Source organism: Salminus brasiliensis, chromosome 6 (assembly GCF_030463535.1).
Source record: "Salminus brasiliensis chromosome 6, fSalBra1.hap2, whole genome shotgun sequence".
Lineage (NCBI taxonomy): Eukaryota > Metazoa > Chordata > Actinopteri > Characiformes > Bryconidae > Salminus > Salminus brasiliensis.
The window spans coordinates 4,542,090-4,565,181 of NC_132883.1; the positions used below are offsets into that span (position 1 = coordinate 4,542,090).

Sequence of the window (23,092 nt, forward strand, 5' to 3'; positions counted from 1 at the left end):
TCACATTAGTAACACATTAGGCCAGTTGTGCTCTCTCTAGGCTTCGGCTGCCGATGGCAAGCAGCATGACTGGGATTGAACCAGCGAAACGTAGTGACGCCTTAGTCCGCTGTACCACCATGAGCCCCAAAATGTTGTACTTGTGTTATAAATGTAAAAAAAAACAAATACAAAACACCCACCAAACTAAACACGGCCACATTCGCTAGTGATGGTTTATTTGTCAGTAGTACACAGGTTCAATAGTTCATCTTTATTTTGTCAATTCTTCATACAGTGCTGTATGTTCACAAACAGGCATTCCTCACACAGCGGACAAATATAAAAAGTGAATGCTCTTTTCTTTTTCTTTTTTTCCTCTATTCCACTTTTTTCTGTTTTTACTTTAGGGCATGTCAAGGCACTATTGTAACATATAAACATGTGACCATCCTACACACAGAGATGACCATACAATGAAAACCATCGACAGACTACAGACGTCTCCTCTCCACCACGTCGAAAGAGAGAGAGCAAAGCTTCTTTAAATAGATTTATATATTTATAAAAAAAAGAAAGTCATAGATTTGAGGTTCTAGCTAAGAATACCATGTGCTCAGAGTACAGTTTCTTCAGTCTTTTGCTTTAATACTGACAAGACATTCTGAGAAGAGTGTGTTTGTGTGTGAGGGCACCAAACTGACCTTGGAGATGCAGACCGCACTAACAGTGAGAGTGAGAGAGAGTGGATTCAGGTGTGTGTGTGTGTGTGTACGTGTGTTAGGAGCTGAGCCAGGGATGCTGCAGGCACTGTGCTGCAGTAGCTCGCTTCTCTGGTACAAACTCCAGCATGGTGAGGAGGAAGTCACTGAACTGCGCCGCCTGCTCCAGCGGCCACTCGTACTTCTCCAGCAGCACCTCAAACAGACCCCACGGCTTCAGATTACTGATGTGCCGCAGATCACCTGGACGGACAGACAGACAGAAACACACTTAAATCCATTTGACTGTAACATGCAGCAGTCGACTCCTCACACTTATGGGAGACTTGCTGATATCACGGTTGGCTAAAGTACATCAATCAGCCATAACATTAACACCACTGACACTGAAGGGGAACACTGATTATTTTCCATCTGCAGTGGCTGGAGATGTTCGGCAACAAGTAAACAGTAAGTTCTTGGTGATGATGTTAAAAGCAGGAACAATCTGATACCCTCTGACAAGAACCCAACTTTCATGGCTACACCACTGAGTAAGAATATCTCCAAAACATTAGGCAGGGCTTGTGGGGCTATTTCTGGCATGCAGTGGTCAGTACCTACCAACAGTGCACCAAGGAAGTTCACCAACTGGTGAACCTGCTACAGGGGTCATGGGTCTAAGGCTTAAAAGTTCTGCTGCTAACATTAGTCTTGGTGCCAGACACCACAGCAGGACACCTTCAGAGGTCTTGTGGAGTCCACGTCTCAAATAGTGAGATCTACGGCAGCGGCACAAGGTGGCGCTACTCTATATTAAAGAGTGGTAAGTGTTACAGCTGACTGATCCCTAGTTAAAATGCTAGAATTTTATTTTTAATAAGCTATATATGTTTTTAAGTGTCCTCCATAAATATAGCAATTTTGCAAACCATATCATATGAATAATTATCATCATCATCATCATCAAGTGGGCGCTAATCACAGATTCATTAAGAAAGTAAATTTTTATTAGGTTAATCAAGTACCCCTGATGGCCCCAACGAGTGGTTGATGTGGCACAACAGATAACACTACTACCTGCCACTAACACAAGCTACCGCACCACGTGGGAGACTGGGGTTCGATTCCTGGTCTGGGTGACTATGCTGCGCTACATCAATAAGAGTACTTCGGCAAGACTCCTAAAACTAAATTGGCCCACCTCTGTAATATGAGTAACCTTGTAGCCAAATGCCGCAAATGTAAATCAAGACCAGCTCTTTGTTGGCCAGTGGTTAGCACTTTTCGTCCAGAAGGGGAAAACCGTTCCTAACTTTTAATGTACACATTTTTGATTGGAGCATTTCTATTGGTCGGTTCATCATGAAATATTGACCCTATTGATGGGTTGTGGATTCGATACCCAGGTTCGTCAAGCTGCTACTGCTACTGTGTGTGTGTGTGTTCACTATGCGGATGTGTCCAACACTAATGGTGAATAGGGGCGTCTTGTCTTGTGTCAGAAACGTCTGTTAACTGAGATTGGGCTGGTTTTATCCAGCCTAGCAGAGCAGACGCACGGCAAGCGTGTGATTTATCAAGCAGCGTGGGCTGCCCACAGACAGAACAGGTGATCACTAGAGTTACAGACACACGAAACCTTCCAGCCCTCATGCTCTTCAGCCGCAGGTTAGAAACCAGAGAGCCTCACATACACACAACCTGCTGCTTTAGTCACCATACGCAAGAAGAGCTTCGCTAATAAGGGATCTTCCCCAGACCTGTTTGTGAACTAATAATATCCCGAGCAGCTGTGATCTCAGACATGAGCTTTTCTCACGTGTTCTTTCAGGGTCAGCAAGCATTCTGCCCTAAGCTGTTAAATGTCCTGTTATTGCCCTTTTAAGACCAGGATCCAGATCAGGCCTTAACTCCAAAACAGACAGAAAACAACAGACACTGTTCTCCATCTGACACCCTTCTGATGGCTCTGATTTCCAGTAAACATACACTGTGATGAATGACCATTCTTTGTGGCTGGCTCTGAAATCCCTCTATTTGATATGTCTCACAACAAGAGCACTCTGCAACAGAGCTGGGGCTTCACCACACTGCCAAAGCACATGACATGGACAGCCAGCTGGGCTGCTGTGGAATACAGCAGGGGCTGCAGCTGACAGCAATTCAGAAAAACATTGCCCATCTGCCAGCACAGATATAAAGTAGTATTGAGGAATGCACTGATGTAGACTGTAGACTTTCTTTACAGGACATAGGTTTACAATGATGAGCCATACGTGCGGGACTGTAGTCGGGACTTACTAGTAGTGGAGTCCTTCTAACTTCTGTTAATTAAGGATTTACTTGTATTTTATTTATTACACTGGTCACCAATGTGGGACAGCCTATCCTCAAAATCCAAAACTGCCTCAGTGTCTGATTTAGTCCATTGCACAAACAAAACAAACCCGTTTTTGCCTATAATTTAGCAATTTCTGTCAATTCCTGTCATCAAAACAAGTGGAAACTCAAGTGGAGTCTCAAATCTGTCAGAGATGCAGACTTCTAAACGTCAACGATGTTTTTCCACTGAAGCTGTCTGGGTGCAGCTCACTTTTAAACTCCACCAACCAACTGGAAAAGTAAAAAAACTGGACTATCAAAGCAGTGTAATATTAGTTTAGTTTTTTTTTGTTTATATCTTACCTCTGCGGGTGAAGTACTCTCTTGAGTATCTTCCTGAGAGAGCAAAATGAGTAGGAATGGGGCCCAGGAGCTCAATGACATGAGCCAAGTGATCTACAGAGGGGAAACACATGAGCTTTCATAACCAGATCTCCATGTACAGAATCTCCAGCAATAATAAAGAATTAAAGAGAAAGACAGAATGGAGCACTGACCTTCATCTCGAGTGTAGTCTTCCCCTGAATGAGGCTCAAACAGATAGTCTCCTGTGGCCAACTCAAATGCCTGAAAATAACGAGGCATCACCATTAGTGCCATTGCTAACAGTAACACTGCAGACACACTGACTGCAGCACTCAAAGCCTGGGGTCTGAATAAAGAGAGCAGCAGTGGACAACACAGGCAGATAGCTGTAGTTCTGTAGCCCAGAGCTTTTTCAGACAGTCGCTCAGTAGAAGTAGAGGAGCAAAATAATACATTAATATTCAATAAAGTACGGCTTCATTTTAAAATCTGAAATTAAACTTATGATATTCTTAAATGTAAAAATAAAATAAAATATTATTGGAAATGAACACCACTGTGTAAATTGTTCCTCTAGTACCATTTGCATATTCACTGTATTTTTAATTATAATGCAGATGTATATATACACAATATGTCCAAATGTTTGTGGACACTCCTCCTAATAAATGCATTGAGGTATTTTAAGTTGCAGCCATTGCTGACAGACATGTGTAAAAATACACACACCTGATCTAGTCTCTATAGAGAAGTATACAGAATAAGACTCTGGAGCAGATGGACATGAACCTATAGGCTCCACGTCTAATGACAGACAAGGGCTAGAGGGGTATAAAGCCACACCCCCCCCGCATTGAGCTGTAGAGCAAGGTTTTCTGGAATGATGGTGGTGCTCCATCCAATACTTTTGGGGGGAGTCAGGGTGGTGATCATCCAACCCACTAACTACTAAGTCACTTAGAGGGACAATAGAGGGACTCCCGGTGGACATTAGTGATCTAGGCAAAACATTAGAGCTGGGTATGAAGAAAAAAAAAAAGGGGGGAGTGGCGTCATTCCTCACCCTCCCAGCGTCAGGAACGTTACATATGATAGTGAAGAGTACTAACGAGTGAGTCGGGTAAGTGGCTATGTAAAATTGGGCATGGGTTGGCAACTCCGGTACTGGAGGGCCAGATTACTGCACAGTTTTGTGCTTTTTCTGCTCACGACCAACTGATTCAACTCATCTGTAATTGCCAGGTTTAGTAGGTGTGTCAGAGCAGGTAAATCAGCTAAATAAGCTGGATTCCGCCCTCCATTGGCCACCCCTGCTCTACGGAAACTACACTGGAGCTGATTATGCAAAGATCAGAGTATCAGGCCAACAGCAGAATAGGCTAGATGTTTAGATTTCACACTCTGGGTGTTTATGCACTAAACTCCGTAGTCTGTGTTGTGGTCTGAAGCTATCTAAATCTCGCTAAGCTAATGCTAACCTCTAATCTTTTTTTTAATTAAATAAACTCAATGGCACATCACTAGCCAAGTGTTTTCCAATCCTGACCAATGAGCACGGTCTAAACACGTTCACACAGTCATACTGAGGAAAAATAAAAGCCTCACCATGCATGCTGTGCTCCAGATGTCTGCCGGAGGGCCGTACTCTGCCCCAATCAGCACCTCCACCGCTCTGTACTGGCGAGTCTGAATGTCCTCTGTAAAGTGCTTGTGCTGCAGGGAAGAAGGATGGCAGCAGGGTTTGGATTTTGATGCATCATCCAGCATGAAGGCGTGTGTTCACACAGATTTGAGTACAGCTAACAACAGCTGGGTAGCTCTGCACAGATTAATCTACTGATGACATGTCATGGGGTATACCTGGAGAACATGAACCTTCAGAAAAGTTTATTTTCTAGATCTAACTCACATGTATCTGCATGCCAACTACTGGGACACTAAGATTATTGGTCACACAGCACACAGCACTAGAGCCATAAGATCATCACAACTCTCAATTAGAAACTGATATTTCCTCCTGATTCAATCTTCTGCCGTGCTTACGGCCAAACGCACCCCAGGCTGTGAGCACCTGTTTAGCTCTTTGTTTTCAGGCTGAAACACAACTCAAAATTTAGTCTGAATCTGAGGAGAATGAGTAACACTCACCACCCAGCAAGCGTTGCCCAAGTCTGCAATCTTGATGCAAATTTTATCTGCATTCTGGGGTTCCAGAGGGTTCACCAAGAAATCTGCTGCACTGAAAGCTGCAAAGACCAACAAAGCAGCAGTCATGTGAAAAGGACTTAAGGATTCAAGGAGATTGTATTGTATTGTCATTCGCGTCATATGTGGTACATGGGGTGGAACAAAATTGAGATCTCAAGGTCCCAGTTACACCCAAAGAACAATTATTGAATAAATAAAATAATAATAATAATAATAATAATAATAATAAATCTAGAATATAATATAATAAGAAGGGTAGACATAAATAGGAAAAGTGGGGAAGCAGAGAAATATAAATTATAAATTATATAATTTAATATATATAATTATTTTAAATATAAATTCTCCAATTAATTAATTTACTATTACAGCTACTACTGTTAAATACCATCAGCTTACCTGCCAGTATTCTGTGAATGTATTTCACAAGCATGTAAACGTTTCCTTAAAAGTGAGGCTTTGACCGTTAGAAATAAATAAAGCAAATCCACTGCATGTAAAAAGGCTGAAGACACCTGGCCTTTTACAACGCCAGCCCTCAAACCTCTCAGGTGGTCCAGCTTTGGGCCATTTCAATCAGTTCGGTTAACAGTTAATAGTTTGGGAAAAGAAAAGTGCCGCATCAAACCTTTAATGGGCAGTATATGTATATATTAGTGACGTTTATTAAATCTATTCAAGTTTAATTGTGTTAATTACAACAATATTCAGTGATTAATTAGAATTAATCACAGGCTAAAGTGCTAGCTAGCACGTAAGGGCAAGAGAACAAATAAATGTATACCTAATAAACTGACTTTAGGAATCAAACACGACAAAGCTCCAACACAGAAGCTTTAACAGAGAAAACGCTTCAATATCTTTTTAAGAGATTAATGGATGATCAGTCATTGGTCTGGATTAAGCTAAGAGAGGAGCAGCTGTGTGTGTGTGAGTGTGTGTGTGTGTGTGTGTGTGAGTGAGAGAGTTTGTTATGAGATTGAATCCATATTTCAGTATAAATAACAGTGTAATCTCTGAGCTCAACATTGGCGATGCGGTGTTTACATCGTTAAGATAAAACTGCTAATACGTCACTAGGCTCTGTAAAGAGAGAGACCTACGGGGGAAGTTGGGGCCAAACCTGGTAAAATGATTAATTTATATTTATATATATTTAATGTATGTATAAGAAAGCCAAAAAACTGACTGTTAGGAGAGAAGAGGGAGCGCTGGCTGTCTCTCTCCGTGGAGTATCCAGACAGTGTGGAGAGTGCAGACTCCGAGGTAGCAGACAGGATGGAGCTGGATGTGCCGGACAAGGCTGATCCGGGACTGGAGAAGCGCAGCGGTCCGTAACCATTACAGCCGTCCTCGGGACAGTATGAGCCAGACTCTGGACTGCCCTTAGTGCCTGGTGGGTAGTACCCATTTCCATTCACTAGCACAAAATGAAATCGGAAATTAAATGAATACTTATATAATTGAGAACAATTCCTGTGGGCCTGCAAAGGCTGCGTGTCTGTTCTAAAATGTGACTTGTATTAAACCCCTTTGAATAGTAAGAAAAGTTAAGAAAAGTATTTGGACACCTGCTCATTTATTGCGTCATTCGAAATCAAGGGTAAGGGTTTCTCACTCTGTGCGTGTGTGTCTGTCTCTTCTTCGTTTTCACTCAGCCTCCAGAGCGTCCGTGTGTTTCCGGAACCTTCTGCAGGTCCGAGCCCGTCTATTTCCTCCAATCTCTGCAGGTCCTGGAGCCTCTCGTCCAGCAACCGCTGCTGCCGCTTCGCTTTCCGCTTCAGCTTCTTCTTTTTGTTCTTTGACAACTTGCCCGTCTACACACACACACACACATGCACACATGGGAGGCAGCGGGTCAGGCAGGGGGAACCAGAATTGGATTTCAGACACATCTGAGACTGCAGTCTCACAGCAAGGCTTCAACTACAGGCCGACGCCAAGCCAGCTGCATCAACAAGCTCAAAAGCTCTATAGATCCTTCACTGTGACGTGTTAGCTCATCAAACAGCAACAACGCTGGAGTGCGGAGACAAGTAATGGGGTAATGTCTTTGTGAGTCGCCACTTCAAGACAAGGGCCTTTCAGGAACACAAGGGCATGTCATTCCAGCATTGGCCCCTCCCTCTGCGTTTAGCATTTTTAGCATTTGCTGTGATTTTACACAGTTAATTCAGTCCTAAAGGGCTTCAACCATCGCTTCAGGGAGGTCAACCCGCTGAAACTGAACACCACTGCTACCTACACTGGTAGGCAAGAAGACCTGCTTATAAAATTATAAAAATGAAAGGGGGGGGGGGGGGGGGGGGTCCGTATTGCTGGGTCTTTCTCTGGCCTTGACCACCTCACGCTGCTTCTTGTCCATTTGTCTTGTCCAAATGTTTGTTTACAAAGATCTGAAACAGGTAATTTCCAGGCCTGTTAATTGTCAACTGCCAGGTTCAGTAGGTCTGCTGGAGCAGGGAAATCAGTAAACTGTGCTAGACTCTAGCCCCGATCTAAATGATCTGTGTGACCTATTCTTCACTACATTCCCCAACACCGTCCCACAAGCTCCCAAAGGTGTTTAAATCAGGTGATTTAAACTAGAGATACATCAATCAGTGTTTTTGGGTGGCAGAAATCAATCACCAATCACCTTTCAGCACAATTGGACAGTCGCCCATACAGATCGAGGGCAGGGGCTGGAATACCTTACATTATTAATGGATCGAGTATCGGCTTTTTTTTCTCTGCCATCTGCCAAGATATCATTCCCCCATTCCGTTCTTCCCATCATCCCGTCTCTACTCTGGAATTACACTCTTTTCTTTTGGTTCTTAACCAGCTCTGAACGGCTCATTCAGAACCGAGGAGGAGGCTAATGCTAATGCTAATGCACTCACACTAAGCAATCATACTGCGGAGTTGTAAAGGAGCTGGGAGCTGTAAGGTCAGACAGGTCAGTCAGACTGGACTGTAAGATATGAAACACTGTAGAGTTTAAAACAGTCGTTTAAAAAGTTGCTCCAAACAAAGTAGATCAGATTAGAATTTCGTCTGATTACAGAAACTGGTACTGAAATAGTGATTTTAGTGATTTTCCACATCATACCCAAGTTGTGGGGCAGCATTATTGATAGAAACACAAAGACCAGATTAGATCAGTAGCGGCTGATGGTCAGCATTAAGAGATCAGATGGGGGGGGGCGTTCTTGATTGGGACTTTCTTTCTAAAAATCTTAATAAACACTAATAATAACACTCCTACAGAAGGTGGTGGTGGTTCTCCATCACTGTGTTCATCATTAGAACATCTCCAAAGTTCTCCTCTCTCATGGAGTCTAGTATTATTTAGAGTTCTCCTCAGATCAACACCTGGTTTGGTGGTAAATCAGAGCTTAATGATGGTAAATCAGGTGAGCTGCTGCTGCTGCTGCTGCTGCTGATGGAGTTGCACACATCCTCCACGCTGTGCTGGCTGGACTGGGGGGGGCGTCCAGGAGAAACCTGGAGGAACCGAGCTCTGTTCTTCAGACTAGCTCACCAACAAGATCTCACTACTTTCTTTCTTCAGAATGAGAAGCTCTTGCTTCTCCTTTTTACTGGATTTATGTTCAGCTGCATCTGTTCTGATGGGATAAAAAAATGTAATTACTTTAAATAACGTGCTTAGGTCCCTAACCAGTCTGCACAGTACTGTATTTACACAGTAAATATTACGATAATTAGCATTCTTGCTTTCTTACTCCGGCATTACCAGGTCAGCCCAGTACAGAAACAGAGTTAGCATGGGCTAGAAACTTTTGAGTCACTTTTGAGGGAGCTATGAGTTTACACTGACGCAGCAGGATCAGAAGTGTGCGCTGGAGGACACTCGACACCAGCGGGCCATTTCCTGCTCAGGGACTATTTCGGGAGAGCAGTGCTGTTGCTCTGTGCACAGACGGCCCTAGCTGTGACACGTTTCAGTCCCCAAGCCGGGGGACCCTGGCTAAACTGACCCGCTGAACTCCTACGGCCAGAGCGAAACCAGCACTCGGGCGGAGAGAAGACACGGCTGCTCACCCTGATTTAGCAAGGCATTCTGGGAATGCCAGACGAAGGCTAGCGGTACTGCCAGACCTAATTCCACTGTAAGACTGGCAGAACTTGTGCAGCTCAAAGTGCCTCACTGTACTATGCTTTCAGGTCTCCTCTGCAGTGGAAGGAACCCATCTGTTGAACAGGGCGTACTCGATCAGCGCTCGCTGAAAAGATTTCCCTCAAAGACGTTTCGGCTGCGGGGAATAAGCAGGGCTCCTTTTAAAGTACAGACAGACAGTGATTGTGATTAACTCGGAAATCCAACACAGCTCCAGCTGAAAAGACTCCCTTGGGTTTCCTTCAAAGTCTGTTCCTAGAATGAGGTCTGTGAATTAAGTTCCCTGACAAACACAAATCTACCGAGGAGAGGATGCACTGCTAAGAAAAAAAAAATCATGTACTTTAGCTGAACACTTCGCACACTATTCTGCTTTTTATAAACACACTATATGGACAAAAGTATTGGGACACACCTTTGAATTACTGAATTCAGGTGTTTCACCCAGTCCCATTGCCACAGGTGTGTAAAATCAAGCCCCTAGCCCTGCAGTCTGCCTCTCTTACACTCATCAGTGAAAGAACGGGAGGTTCTGAAGAGCTCACTGAACTCCAGCGTGGTTCTGTATGTAATAGGAGACACCGCTGCACCAACAACAACAACGTCAGCTGGTGAAATGTTATAATTTCCTCCCTCCTAGATCTTCCTCCATCAGCTGTGAGTGGTGTTATTATTGAACAGTGGAAGAGTTTAGGAGGAACAGCTCACAGAGAGCAGCTCAGTGTCCACCGAGTGTCTGTCAGACCACGTAAAGTTACAGAGCGGGGTCAGGGCCGAGTGCTGAGCTCAATAACTGCAGCAGAGCTCCAGACCTGCTCTGGCATTAACATTGGAAGATTCAGGGCATGGCAAGCCTTACACCATCAGGTACGATGCTATAAGTCTGTCCACTATATGGACAAAAGTGTAGGAATTCCTTCTCAGAGTCGATCCTGCTTTCGTTGAAGTAACTGTCTCTACTGTCCAGGGAAGAAGGCTTTCTACTAGACTTTGTAGGAGCATTGCTGTAGGCATCTGACTGCATTCAGCAACAAGAGCATTAGTGAGGTCAGGATGCTGGATGATCACCACCCCACCTCATCCCAAAAGTATTAGGAGTAGCACCATCCGTACACAGTTCTTCCTCTGCTCCACAGCTCAATGCTGAGGGGGCTTTATACCCCTCTAGCCCATTAGGCATGGTGCCAATAGGTTCATATTTATCTGCAGCACTTCTCTACAGGGACTAGACAAGCTGTGTATGTGTGTGACTTTGCACAAGCTGTGTCAGCAATGGCTGCATCATAAAATAGGCATCAATGCAGTCATTAGAAGGGGTGTCCACAAACTTTTGGACATGTAATAGGTAAAGCACTACACTGACAGCAGACCTTCAGGTAAGAACAGCAGCAGATAGGGGAGACAGATGGGGAGGCTACATTAAATAAGAGGTGCCTCTAATGACTTTCGTAGGGCAGTGATGATGGTTGATGGGAGGCTCCTCCTCAGCTGTCGGACACAGTGAATTAGTAAGCATTATATTTACGCAGAGATTGGTGGGATATACCAAAGCTAATGGCACTCGTATTAGTATAATCCACAGTAGTTACTTTGGTTAAGTTAGTACACCTAAAGAATCCAGGACGTCAAACTCCCCATCATGCAGGCGACCCAGAGCTGTCTTTACAATAAAGCGAACTCCTTCCCAATCCCTGCGGAGACGCTCCTGCTACTTCACTTCAATCTGACGCTCATTTGTATTCCAAGCAGTCGTCGGTGGCGTGCCGGCACTTTGTGAAATTACTCCCTGAACGAGTCTGGAATATGATAAACTGACACAATGGAAATGGAGACCGGCTCATCTGTCATGGTTGAGAGTTTCCCCATGAGGCAGTTTACTCCGAGGAATCAAACTTTCTGACTTGTGAGAAAATCAGCCTGAACCCATTTTCTGTTCTGTTTTTTATTCTGTCAGTTTTCTGCTTCAGAGCAGGAATTCAGCGACGTCAGAGTAGGTTAAAAGAAACTGTGAGAAGGTCGTACTGTAGCATGCAAGGTGACACTTCAAGACAGCCTGCTACGGGTTAGTGAGGGGACCCAGTGCACAGTCATCAGATATGAGAGTAGAATACCAAGACCAGAATCCACTGATTGGGGAAAATGGGGAAATGACCCACCCACCCCAAAATGTTGTCGTTTAGAAATGAGAAATGGATCGGTCAGGACAGGAAAGAGAATAGATTAGACTCTTTCCTTCACAATGTAAACCAAACCGTCCAATCACAATACCACCATCTTATCCAGTCCTGATACTCATACTCAGCAAATACCGATCCAATAATCTCTCCCTCTTCAAAAACAAGCTTTAAATAAAGGCTGTTTCCAATTGAAGCTCTTCATTCTTCAGATAATTACCTTAAGGTAGGCTTCCATGCTAAGACTGCTCAAACAGAGGCTCAGATTAGATCAATTTGATTCTTTTTCCAATATCCCATCCAGCATTTTTGACCAGATGCATATAAAAGATAAATTTGCCATTTCTAATAACACAAATATCCAATATTCCAACCTGTATCTAGATTTCCTCCACCGATGAGCAATAAATCCATACTGGTTCCTGAAATTATACGGTGTCCAATGTTTAATCTGGCAGAGGATCTGGAGTGAAATCTAATCTTCTGTTACAGCCTGACCCTAGACTGACCCTAGACCCTAGGTTGATACCAACGAGCCATCTTTAATAACACAGAATTTCCAGGACCTAAACAATGGTTGCGTTCACATTACCTTAATTTGGTACAGATCTGATTTTTTTTAAGGCTGTGTGAACATGTCAAATCCGATCTTTGATCTTTGCAAATCAGATCCACTTTCATAATCAAGTCCTAGATCAGATGTCCAGATCAAATGTGAACATAAATAAATCAGATTGGATTGGATGCCTATTTTTGCCTGTACACAAGCGCTTAATGCCGCTGGTGTCGATCCAATATTCGCGCTAATTTTTATTGAAGCTCTTCTCTTAGGTAGGATTCATTCTTTGTTTTCTCCAATTATTTATTTATTTATAGTGAATATTCTATAATTTATATTTTACAGAAGAACCAGAGTTTTGTCTGGGGTCTTATAAACAGCCCACAGCCCACTCATTTTCTGTGAAGGCCTGATCTTACACCCCTACAAATAAAAGAAGATATAAAGGGTTCTTTGAGAGATGCCATAGAACAACCTGTGAATAAAGGTATACATATATGTCCAAATGTTTGTGGATACGCCTTCTAATGGATGCATTCAGCTACTTTAAGTTGCACCCGTTGCTGGCGTGGGCTAGAAGGGTGTAACAACTGCTGAGGAGCAGTGAAAGAACTATGTTCTCTGGAATGATGATTGGTCCTCAATCCAATACTTCTACGATGAGTTGGGGAGTGGGGGATGATGAGGTGGGGTGATCATCACTATCAATCATCCTGACCTCACTAACGCTCCAGTCGAATTCTCACAGCAATGCTCCTCCAAAATCTAGTAGAGGGCCTTATTCCCTGGACAGTAGAGACAGTTACTCCAGCAAAAGCAAGATCAACTTTTTTTAATACCCTTGATTTCAGAAGAAACAACGAATGAGCAGGTGTCCCAATACTTTTGTCCATATGGTGTACATAGGAAGAACCTTTACAAAAAAAGGGTTCTTCTGTGGCACAGCTCAAAGAACCCTATTTTTTAGGAGTGTAGACTGACCAGGACACCAACATGCCAGCTCAAATAACACAAACTACAGGCATTACGAGTAAAAGTGTGAATCAAGTGTTGAAGTATCTTCAAGGACTTTTCCCATCATGCAGCTCCATCAAGCCCACTGGACCACCACAATAACTCAAACGACCTAAATGCCTCCTGAAATATCGTCCGCTCACAAGCTGTCACTCCGAACAGGGACGGCCACAGACAGCACAAATCAACTCCAGCACCTCAGATTAGAACCGTCACCAAAAACGGTGGCAGTGTCAGCCTAGGGTCAGCTCTGTGTTCACCAACAGCATGGCAACGTTTTGAGTCCTCACGCGGTTATCAGATCGACTCTACAGACGCTGCATATATAAAAGGTGGAAGGAGAAAAGCTGATAAGGCCGTAAATGCGAAGATAACGGCGGCAGCTTTTAATCGGTTACGAAATCAGACAGATCCGACGGTGAGAACCTCCCCCTGATCCCCAAATCAGTGGAACTGGCCGTGTACATGTGAAAGTATTCCAGTGCATTAAAGCCCACTGAAGGTGGAGAGAGCAGCACAGAGAGGGGTTAGAGAGGGACAGGCAGACTAAAGCAAAGTCATGTGACTGCACCAAAAAAACCTACAGGATCACCTCATAGAAGCAGGCACTGCTCTCAACGTACCTGTTTGTCCCTTGGAGCCGTGCTAACTGCCGTCAGAAGTAGAAGAAGAAGAGGGAGGAGAGAAAGAAAGGAGGGAGGAGACAGAAAACCACAACGACAAGGAGAACAAAAAAAACAAGAAACAGAGAAAAAAAAAAGAACAACATGACACAGTTAGAAAGCAAACAGAGACGAAGAGAGGAAATGAAAATGACTGGAATATTCACTGAAGACTCCGCAGCACCGGAGAGACAAAGATACAGCATGCAGATCAGTCACGTATTCAGAGCAGATCTTTTCAGACCTTTATAAGCGCAGGAAGATCCCAAACAAGCCTCAATTTAGTCCTCCATTCTTCTCGTATTCCTCTTATCTCTCTAGTTTCTGGAGTTAAACCTCTTGGGGCGTTTTCACACCTACAGTTGGTTTGCTCTGGTCCGAATCGGTTACTGGGTTTGGAAACCTGGAGCGTTTTCCCCTTGGTTTGGCACAAATGGTGCAACAACAAACCATGCGAGAGCGCAGAGCGTTCTCTCCGCTTATTGGTCAGACCGGTCCCGGGTGGGAGCAAGAAGGTAAATACAGGATGAATGGCAATCAGTAAAGGGACCCTAATCACATGTCCCAAGGGATGTAGGGTTTTTTGGTGTCGCTTTTCATTTATTAAATGATTAAACAAGCAGTTACTTATATAATAATATATAATAATTGAATATTAATAATTGAGTCTTCAAGTTTAAGATGACTGTTAATACGGTCATTAAAGAGCTGTCCAGACTGTGGAATCCTTTGGGCCTTCTCAGTTACGTCACACATTTAAATAGGGTGTCTGATATTGGAGCACCGTCAGCTTTTCAGCTTGGCAGGTTTCTATTTCTCTTTCTCATACAATTAAGAAGGAGCTCTAAGCAATATTAATAAGACTAGGTGAGCCAATATACAGAGTCAATAGAGCATATCTACATGTATGCAGTAAGAAGGACGTAGTGTCAGTAGCTGTAAATCCAGTGAGCAACATGTACAGTCAGTATGTGTGTATATATATATAGTAAGCAACATAAACAGGCAGTCAATCAAACTATATCTGTACACCTGAATTTGAACTGCAGAGGAGAACATGTGTGCTTTACCAGAAGAGCCAGAAGGAGGAGGAGCTCCAGCCTTCTGCCACAGCGTCGCTTCCGCTGCCAATCGCCTCACGTACACATCCGTCACGTCCAGCAGGATGTTCTCCGGCTTTATGTCTGTATGGATGATCTTGCATTTGGAGTGCAAGTAGTCCAGACCCTGTAGGACCTAGTTCACAAGGTCAGAGAACAGAAAGGGTTGAATATGTTGAAATTCAAAACCTCCTCATTTGTCTGTCGGAGGTTTGCGTGAGGTGATGTATGCAAATGTCTTGATTTTATTCATTACTGGCCACATTAGCATTTGGTCTGCTGACCTATGCCTTTGTCTAGCCCTGTCGTACCTGTCGGAGGATGCTCTTCACGCAGACCAGAGGCATTCCCATGTAGTTGGACTTGATGATCCATTTCAGCAACTGGTGCCCAAGCACCTCTAGCACCATACACACATCTGAGGAGTCGAGCAGTTAAGGGCCATGCACTATATTGACAAATGTATTGGGACACCTGCTCATTCACTGTTTCCAGTGTTGAAGTAACTGTTTATACTGTCTGGGGAAGAAGGCTTTCTACTAGATTTTGGTACACTTCTGTGAGGATTTGTCAGCATTCCGTGACAAGAGGGTTAGTAAGGTCATCTCATCCCCAACTCATCCCAACATTATTGGATGGAGTACCACCATCATTTCATAGAGTTCTTCCACTGCTCCACAGCTCAATGCTGGGGGGCTCTATACCCCTCTAGCCCACGCCTGGCATTAGGCAGCATGGTGACAATAGGTTCATCTGGTCTATCTGCTCCAGAGAGTCCTATTCTATTGACAGGACTTCTCTACAGGAACTAGACAAGCTGTGTGTATTTGTGCATTTGCATATCTAGTAGCTAAACGCATTCATTAGAAGGACTGTCCTCAAACATGTGGACAAGCAGCGTATGCTGTAGGTTACTGTGGAGGTCAAGAGTCACATGCAGGACGACCTCAGGAGGGACCCAGCGGGCTGAGGAACTATGGGTTGCCCCTGTGTGTTGTTTCTGGCAGCTTATTTATGCCTGTTTCAAGAGACTGATCCTAATACTAATAAGATACTAATAAGCTGTGTGTTCTCACCCAGTGTCCTCACTCCCACACCCTCACCCACACCCATCAGGATTAGTTACTACAGAAATTAGACTTAGCTTAGACTAGTTTAAGTATTTTAAGTATTCTATATTTCAGTATTTTAAGAAGCATTTTAACTAGTCTGTCTGCAAGGATACGGACGCCGTTGACTCCTGATATTTTGAAATCGTCAATGAGCTGGACTATCGTCTCCCGTTTGGGGTCGGTAGGGTCGCTGTCTCGAACCTATTGGAAAGATGCACAGATACAGACTAATTACACAATTACATAGATTAACTTTGCATTTCTTCATTATTTTAAGCAATATTATTTTTTCTATTTATCCTTTACAGTTTAAAAAAAAAAAAAAAGGTCCACAATCAAAAGTTTGGGTACCCTGCATAGTCATGCATCACAGCTTGTAAATGCTTTTAATAGCCTTTCAGTTCCTGTTTCAGCTCTTTTGAGGTCTATCCACAGATACTCAAGGACATCTAGGTCAGGGGACTGTTAGGGCCATGGCAAAACCTTTTGCGCCTGCTGAGGTAGTCTTGTGTGAAATTTGAGGTCCTGATGGTGTGATTCTTCCCTCTACCAGGGCAAAATTGCCTATGCCACTGGCAGCAACACAAGCCCAAAGCATCATCAATCCATCCCTGTGCTAAACAGTTGGAGAGGTGTCCTTTTAGTTCAGTTCATCTTCTACTCACTTAGATTTTCACAGTACCTGATATTTGTGACTGGGGTGCCCAAATGTTGCTACTGTATGTGAATCCAAGATGTTTAACAGAAGATAGTACAAATGCTCAAACTGTAAAATCCTTTTTTTTGGAATGTATGTTTGTCACTTACACATTTCAGTAGTTTAATCTCATCCAGTGCAGTCTCTGTGTAATGTGGCGCACTCTTTACCACCTTCAGGGCCACAAATCGTTTTCTCCTGCATACACAAAAACACACAGACCCTCATGAATGCACTTTTAATCCTCCTGTTATGTTGCGGGTCACACTGTAAAATTACAGGAAAAATATTTTTTTAATTATTTTGGAGCATGAAACCTCCTCTGTTGCGCTTAATTAGTATAATGAACATGTAAATGAAGGATGACTAATGTAATGATGTGTTTGCAACATTTGAAGATTTGTTTTCTTTTCAAAACTGAGACACAATGAGTTGCAATAATTGCACAAAATAAACTGCATAAATCATGCATAAACCATGTTTATTTCATTCTATTCATTGAGCTTCATTCTATTCAAGACAATATTTATAAGGGAAAGGTTTCTAGTTTGGGATGGTTAACCATGCACTGGGTCATTCTGACCCCGGAGAATTATTGTTGTTCCTTCCAATTAAACAACAGGAGGGTTCAGGTGTGGGTCTGAATTCTACAGTTAGCTTTTCAGATACCTTCTTCTTAAACTCTGCCTGGTTTCAGAGAACATTTTGGGATATATTTTAACTCTGATGCCAATTAACACGGAAGCTGGCTTACACTGAATATAGTTTGTTTTGTTTGACGTATAAATCAAATACAGCCAGGCTAAAAAACTAAGAATTAGACGTGACAGTTGGTCTACTCACTGAAGATCCCAGCACAGCCAGACAGTGGAGAAGTGACCCCATCCTAGCTTCCTCACCACATGATATCTGCCATTGAAGAGGTCTCCGATCTTTACGGGGTAATAGCCTCCTAAAACACGGACAAATATGAAGGTTAACTGGACTTGATTAATGAGTTATTGAAATATTAAATGTTCAAATATTACAATGCTAAAAATAGACAAGCATCTTGGATGTTTGAAATGCGAAAGCAGCATAAACCAGTTCAACATGACAAGAGTGCAAAAATAATAATAATAATAATAAATAAATAAATTATATATATATATATATATATATATATATATATATATATATATATATATATATATATATATATATATATAAAGAAAATCACACAGTCATTTTGAACTGGTTTAAGCTGCTTTCACATCCATATATATCCATAAATATACACACATCCATATACATATATATATATATATATATACATACACACACACACAGCTGCTTCTTCATCAAGTGTCATACCTTTGCAGTAATCTGCTGGATTCTCCTGCTCTTCATCATCTGACCCAAGAAGTTCTGCTGGGGGCGGGGTAAAGTCTGGTGGGGGTGGGCTGAGAGCCTGTGGTGGTGTTGTCTGATTGGATGAGACTAATGGAGTAGGAGGAGTTGTAGAAAAAGCAGATGGTAGACCGAGTGAAGGAGCTATGGATGCAGTAGTTGTCTCTGGAGATGGTAGTATTGTGTGTGAAGGAAGCACTGTAACCGGGACTGAGATGGGGGCTGAGTGAGGGATTGAGATGGGAGCCGAGTGAGGTACTGAGATGGGGGCTGAGTGAAGGACTGGGTCCACAGGCTGAAGGTCTGGGGGGCTTTGCGAGAGGTTCAGAGGAGGGGAGGAGGCTATGTCTGGAGGAGTGGTGGGTCTGTGGAGGGTGAGGATGTGGCACAACTCATCTGAGGCCGGGTTCTGGGGCCTGTAGATCAAACAAGAGAAGAAATTAAAACTGTACCCATGTTCCTTTATGAATATAGATATTTAAAAAGTTTGAACGATAAGACGAGACTGCAACCACTGCGTCCAAGGACTAGACCCAACCATCGGACCTTACTATTAAACTTAACCATGGTGCCTTAGTACTAGCTCAGACCAAATGCCTTCAGACTAGACCCAACCATTGCAACTTCGTATTAGACTGTGGAACCAACCAACGTGCCCTACTATTAGACCCCAACAATTCTCTCTAGTACTAGACCCACCTAAAGTGCCTTAGTACTATAAACAACCAAAGTGTCTTTCTATTACACAGCCCTTGTGCCTTAGTACTAGAACCTAACTATTCATCCTAGTACTAGACTCAACCAAGGTGTCTTAGTACTGGATCCAACCAATGCACTTTACCATTAGACCCAAGCAATGCATCTTTAACCATAACAAGTAGTCCAAGTACTAAACTCATTCAATGTATCTTAGTACTAGACTCAACCAATGTTTCTTAGTACTAGACTCAACCTACGTACCCAAGGACACAAGCAATGTGGTTTGGAACTAGATCCAACCGTTGAACCTTAGTACTAGACCATAACAATCTGTCTTAGTATTAGACTCAACCACAATACCTTACTATCAGATCCAACTAATTATTAGCTATAGTATTATCAGACACCCAGACCAAGGTGTCTTCGTACTAGACCTAAACATTTTCTTAGTACTAGAACCCAATAATTTGTCTCAGTATTAGACTAAACCAATATATCCTTATACTAGACCCAATCAATACACCTTACGTTCAGTCCCTAATAATTAGTTCTAGTACTAGACCCAACCAATGTGCCCTAGTATTAGACCCTAACAATTAGTTCTAGTACTAGACCCAACCAATGTGCCCTACTATAAGACCCTATAAATTTGTTCTAGTACTAGACCCAACCAATGTGCCCTAGTATTAGACCCTAACAATTAGTTCTAGTACTAGACCTAACCAATGTGCCCTACTATAAGACCCTATAAATTTGTTCTAGTACTAGACTCAACCAATGCATCATCCGACTAGACCCACCCATCTAGTACTATACTCAGTGTCTTGCTATAACACAGCGTTTGTGCCTTAGTACTAGAACTTAACTATTAATCCATTGTACTTGACTCAACCAAGGTGTCTTAGTACTTGATCCAATCGATGCACTTTACCATCAGGACCAAGCAATGCATATTCAACCATAAAAAGTAGTCCAAGTACTAGACTCAACCAATGTATCTTAGTACTAGACTCAACCCATGTACCCAAGTACACAAGCAATGTGTCTTGGAACTAGATCCAACCGTTGAACCTTAGTACTAGACCATAACAAATGTGCCCAACTATTAGACCCTAACAATTAGTTCTAGTACTTGACCCAACCCACGTGCCCTACTATTAGACCCTATCAATTTGTTCTAGTACTACACTCAAGCAATGCATCATCCGACTAGACCCACCCATCTAGTACTATACTCAGTGTCTTGCTATTACACAGTTTGCGCCTCAGTACTAGAACCAAACCATTCATTCTAGTACTAAACTAGACAACCTCAGGTGTCTTAGTACTTGATCCAACCGATGCACTTTACCATCAGGCCCAAGCAATTCATCTTCAGCCATAACAAGTAGTCCAAGTACTAGACTCAACCAATGTATCTTAGTACTAGACTCACCTAGGTACCCAAGGACACAAGCAATGTGTCTTAAAACTAGATCCAATCATTGCACCTTAGAACTAGACCATAGCAAACCTAGTCTTAGTACAAGACTCAATCATGATACCTTACTATCAGATTCAACTAATTATTAGTGTTAGTATTATCAGACACCCTAATCATTTGTCTTAGCATTAGACTAAACCAATGTATCCTGATACTAGACCCAATCAATACACCTTACTATCAGTTCCTAACAATTCCTTCCAGTACTAGACCCAACCAATGTACCTTACTATTAGACCCTAACAATTAGTTCTAGTACTAGACCCAACGAATACACCTTAGTACTAGGCACAACCAAAGTTTCTTACTGTTACACAGTCCTTGCATCTTAGTATTAGACCCTAACAATATGTCTTAGTACTAGACTCAACCACGATACCTTAATATTAGATCCAACTAATTATTAGCCTTAGTATTATCAGACACCCAGACCAAGGTGTCTTTGTACTAGACCCCAATCATTTGTCTTAGCATTAGACTAAACCAATGCATCTATACTAGACCCAATCAATACACCTTACTAATAAACCCAACCAGGGTGCCTTAGTCAGACAACACAGTGACCGACACTCAAAGAACTCAACATACATACATACATACATACATACATACATACATAATAGTACAGGCTGTATTATTAACATTACAATAAATGTTAGTGTTGCACCGATACCGAATTGATATCGGCACCAATTCCAGCACTTGCACACAGTATCGGTATCGGCAATAGAGAGCACAGATACAATGAAGATTACTGACGCCCTACTATTATTATTATTATTATTATTATTATTATTTATTACATAGAATATTTTAGTTTGAAACCAAACATTTAAACAACCAGTAAAATGCAGTAATAAATAATTATTACCATTAAACATTAAACAAACATTAAACGTGAACCTGAATGTGAAATGTGCGGCACTTTATTCTTATAAGATTACGCTTCCCTACCTGCACGTGTTTCTGCATTGTGGCCATTTTTAATTTTCATAACTCTTCCAACCTTTCAGACGTGCAGTCCCTCATCCAATCAATCAATCTTATTTGTAATCAGATTATATATATATATATATATATATATATATATATATATATATATATATATATATATATATATATATATATAAAGTACAACCAATACAAAGTGGGGCACTATAAATATCAGGAGTTATAGCCGGCTATCCAGTATTTAAGTCAGAGCTGGTATCGATACTCAGTATCAGCAGATACTTGAAAATCTGGTATCGGTGCATCCCTAAAATATCATCGTTATTGACTGATTGATTGATTGACTGACTGACTGATTGATTCAGTATTAACTAAGTCCAGCATTTCACAGCTGCTGACCATCTTCGCCTGTGGCACTCCTGCAGGGACGCCTCTGGGTTTATGTAAGAGCAGCTGTAAGAGCTGTGTGTGTGTGTGTGTGTGTGTGTGTGTGTGTGTGTTAGTATGGGTCATCTGTGGAAACAGGGTCTCTGGACGTGCTCCCAACATAAGCATTGTTGAGGTTACATTAAAATAGGCACAGAGAGATGAGGAGGAGGAGGAGGAGGAGGAGGAGGAGGGGAAAGAGGGCATGAGTCAATGTGCATATCTGGAGAAGTGAGTCCCTCGACCTTCTGTATTTTTAGCACATACTCACTGACACACACACACACACACACACACACACACACACACGTACGCGCACGCGCGCGCGCACGCAGAGCAAACCCAGGCGCACAAATCTGGGCCATATCCCAGACTGGGGCAACTTACCCGAGCTCCAAGCTGGGGACGATCTCTCTGGCGGCTTTTCGGTGCTTCTTGCTTTTCTTCTTATGCTTCTTGCCTGCGTTGCTCTGCGGGAGGCTGTTACCGCTGGACACTGAGCGGTAGAGAGCGCAGTTAGCTGGATAGCACTGTTAGCGAGCTAGCACAGTCGGTATCTAGCTAGCTAAGCTAAGCTACACATTCACAACCACCAACACCACAAACTGGGGGGCACGTACGATTTACAGCGGTCCAGCAAAGACGAACGGGCATTATTAAAGGACGCGCTCGCATAAAACTGACATTCAACCAAACGCCTTTGCCGTAAATGCAGCCAGTTCTTCTCCCAGCACAAACCGACACTCACTTGGGGCGCGTCCCAATCCGCGCGCGTGTCTCCTAGTTAGAACGCGGGGTTCTAGAATTCCAGAATCATCCGCACTGACCGGAGGCGCCCTAGTTAGGGCACACGTGCGCAGATTGGAGCGTAGCCCGGATTTGCTAGCTCAAAACAGCTTTCCTGCTGCGAGCAGAGTCAGAGCAGCGCTAACGTTGCCGGGGTTTGAGTTGCGCCCGTACATTTACCTACATTTCGGTTTAAACGTCCGCGGAACAACCGTTCAGGCTTAAAACCACACGAAAACGTTTTAACGGCTTGTTTTAAAACTCTCACCGTTCGTCGATATCATCAGGGCAGCAGCTGTCAACGCAAGCACACTTTCCGTGCTCCTGTCTGCGCATGC

The 23,092-nt window shown here is 42.9% G+C and overlaps 1 protein-coding gene across 1 annotated transcript; it reads right to left on the reverse strand.

Annotated features, from left to right (window-relative positions):
* Positions 1-201: 201 nt before the first annotated feature.
* On the reverse strand, positions 202-23,092 carry srpk3 (SRSF protein kinase 3). Its single transcript, XM_072681384.1, has 16 exons — positions 23,023-23,092; positions 22,356-22,464; positions 18,374-18,825; positions 17,864-17,972; positions 17,131-17,218; positions 16,437-16,524; positions 15,523-15,629; positions 15,182-15,347; positions 14,073-14,098; positions 7,198-7,396; positions 6,769-6,999; positions 5,520-5,617; positions 4,977-5,084; positions 3,563-3,632; positions 3,369-3,461; positions 202-944 (listed from the first exon to the last, which is right to left on the reverse strand). Exons 1-16 carry the CDS (start codon positions 23,036-23,038, stop codon positions 760-762), a joined length of 2,145 nt encoding a protein of 714 aa, XP_072537485.1. The 5' UTR covers positions 23,039-23,092; the 3' UTR covers positions 202-759.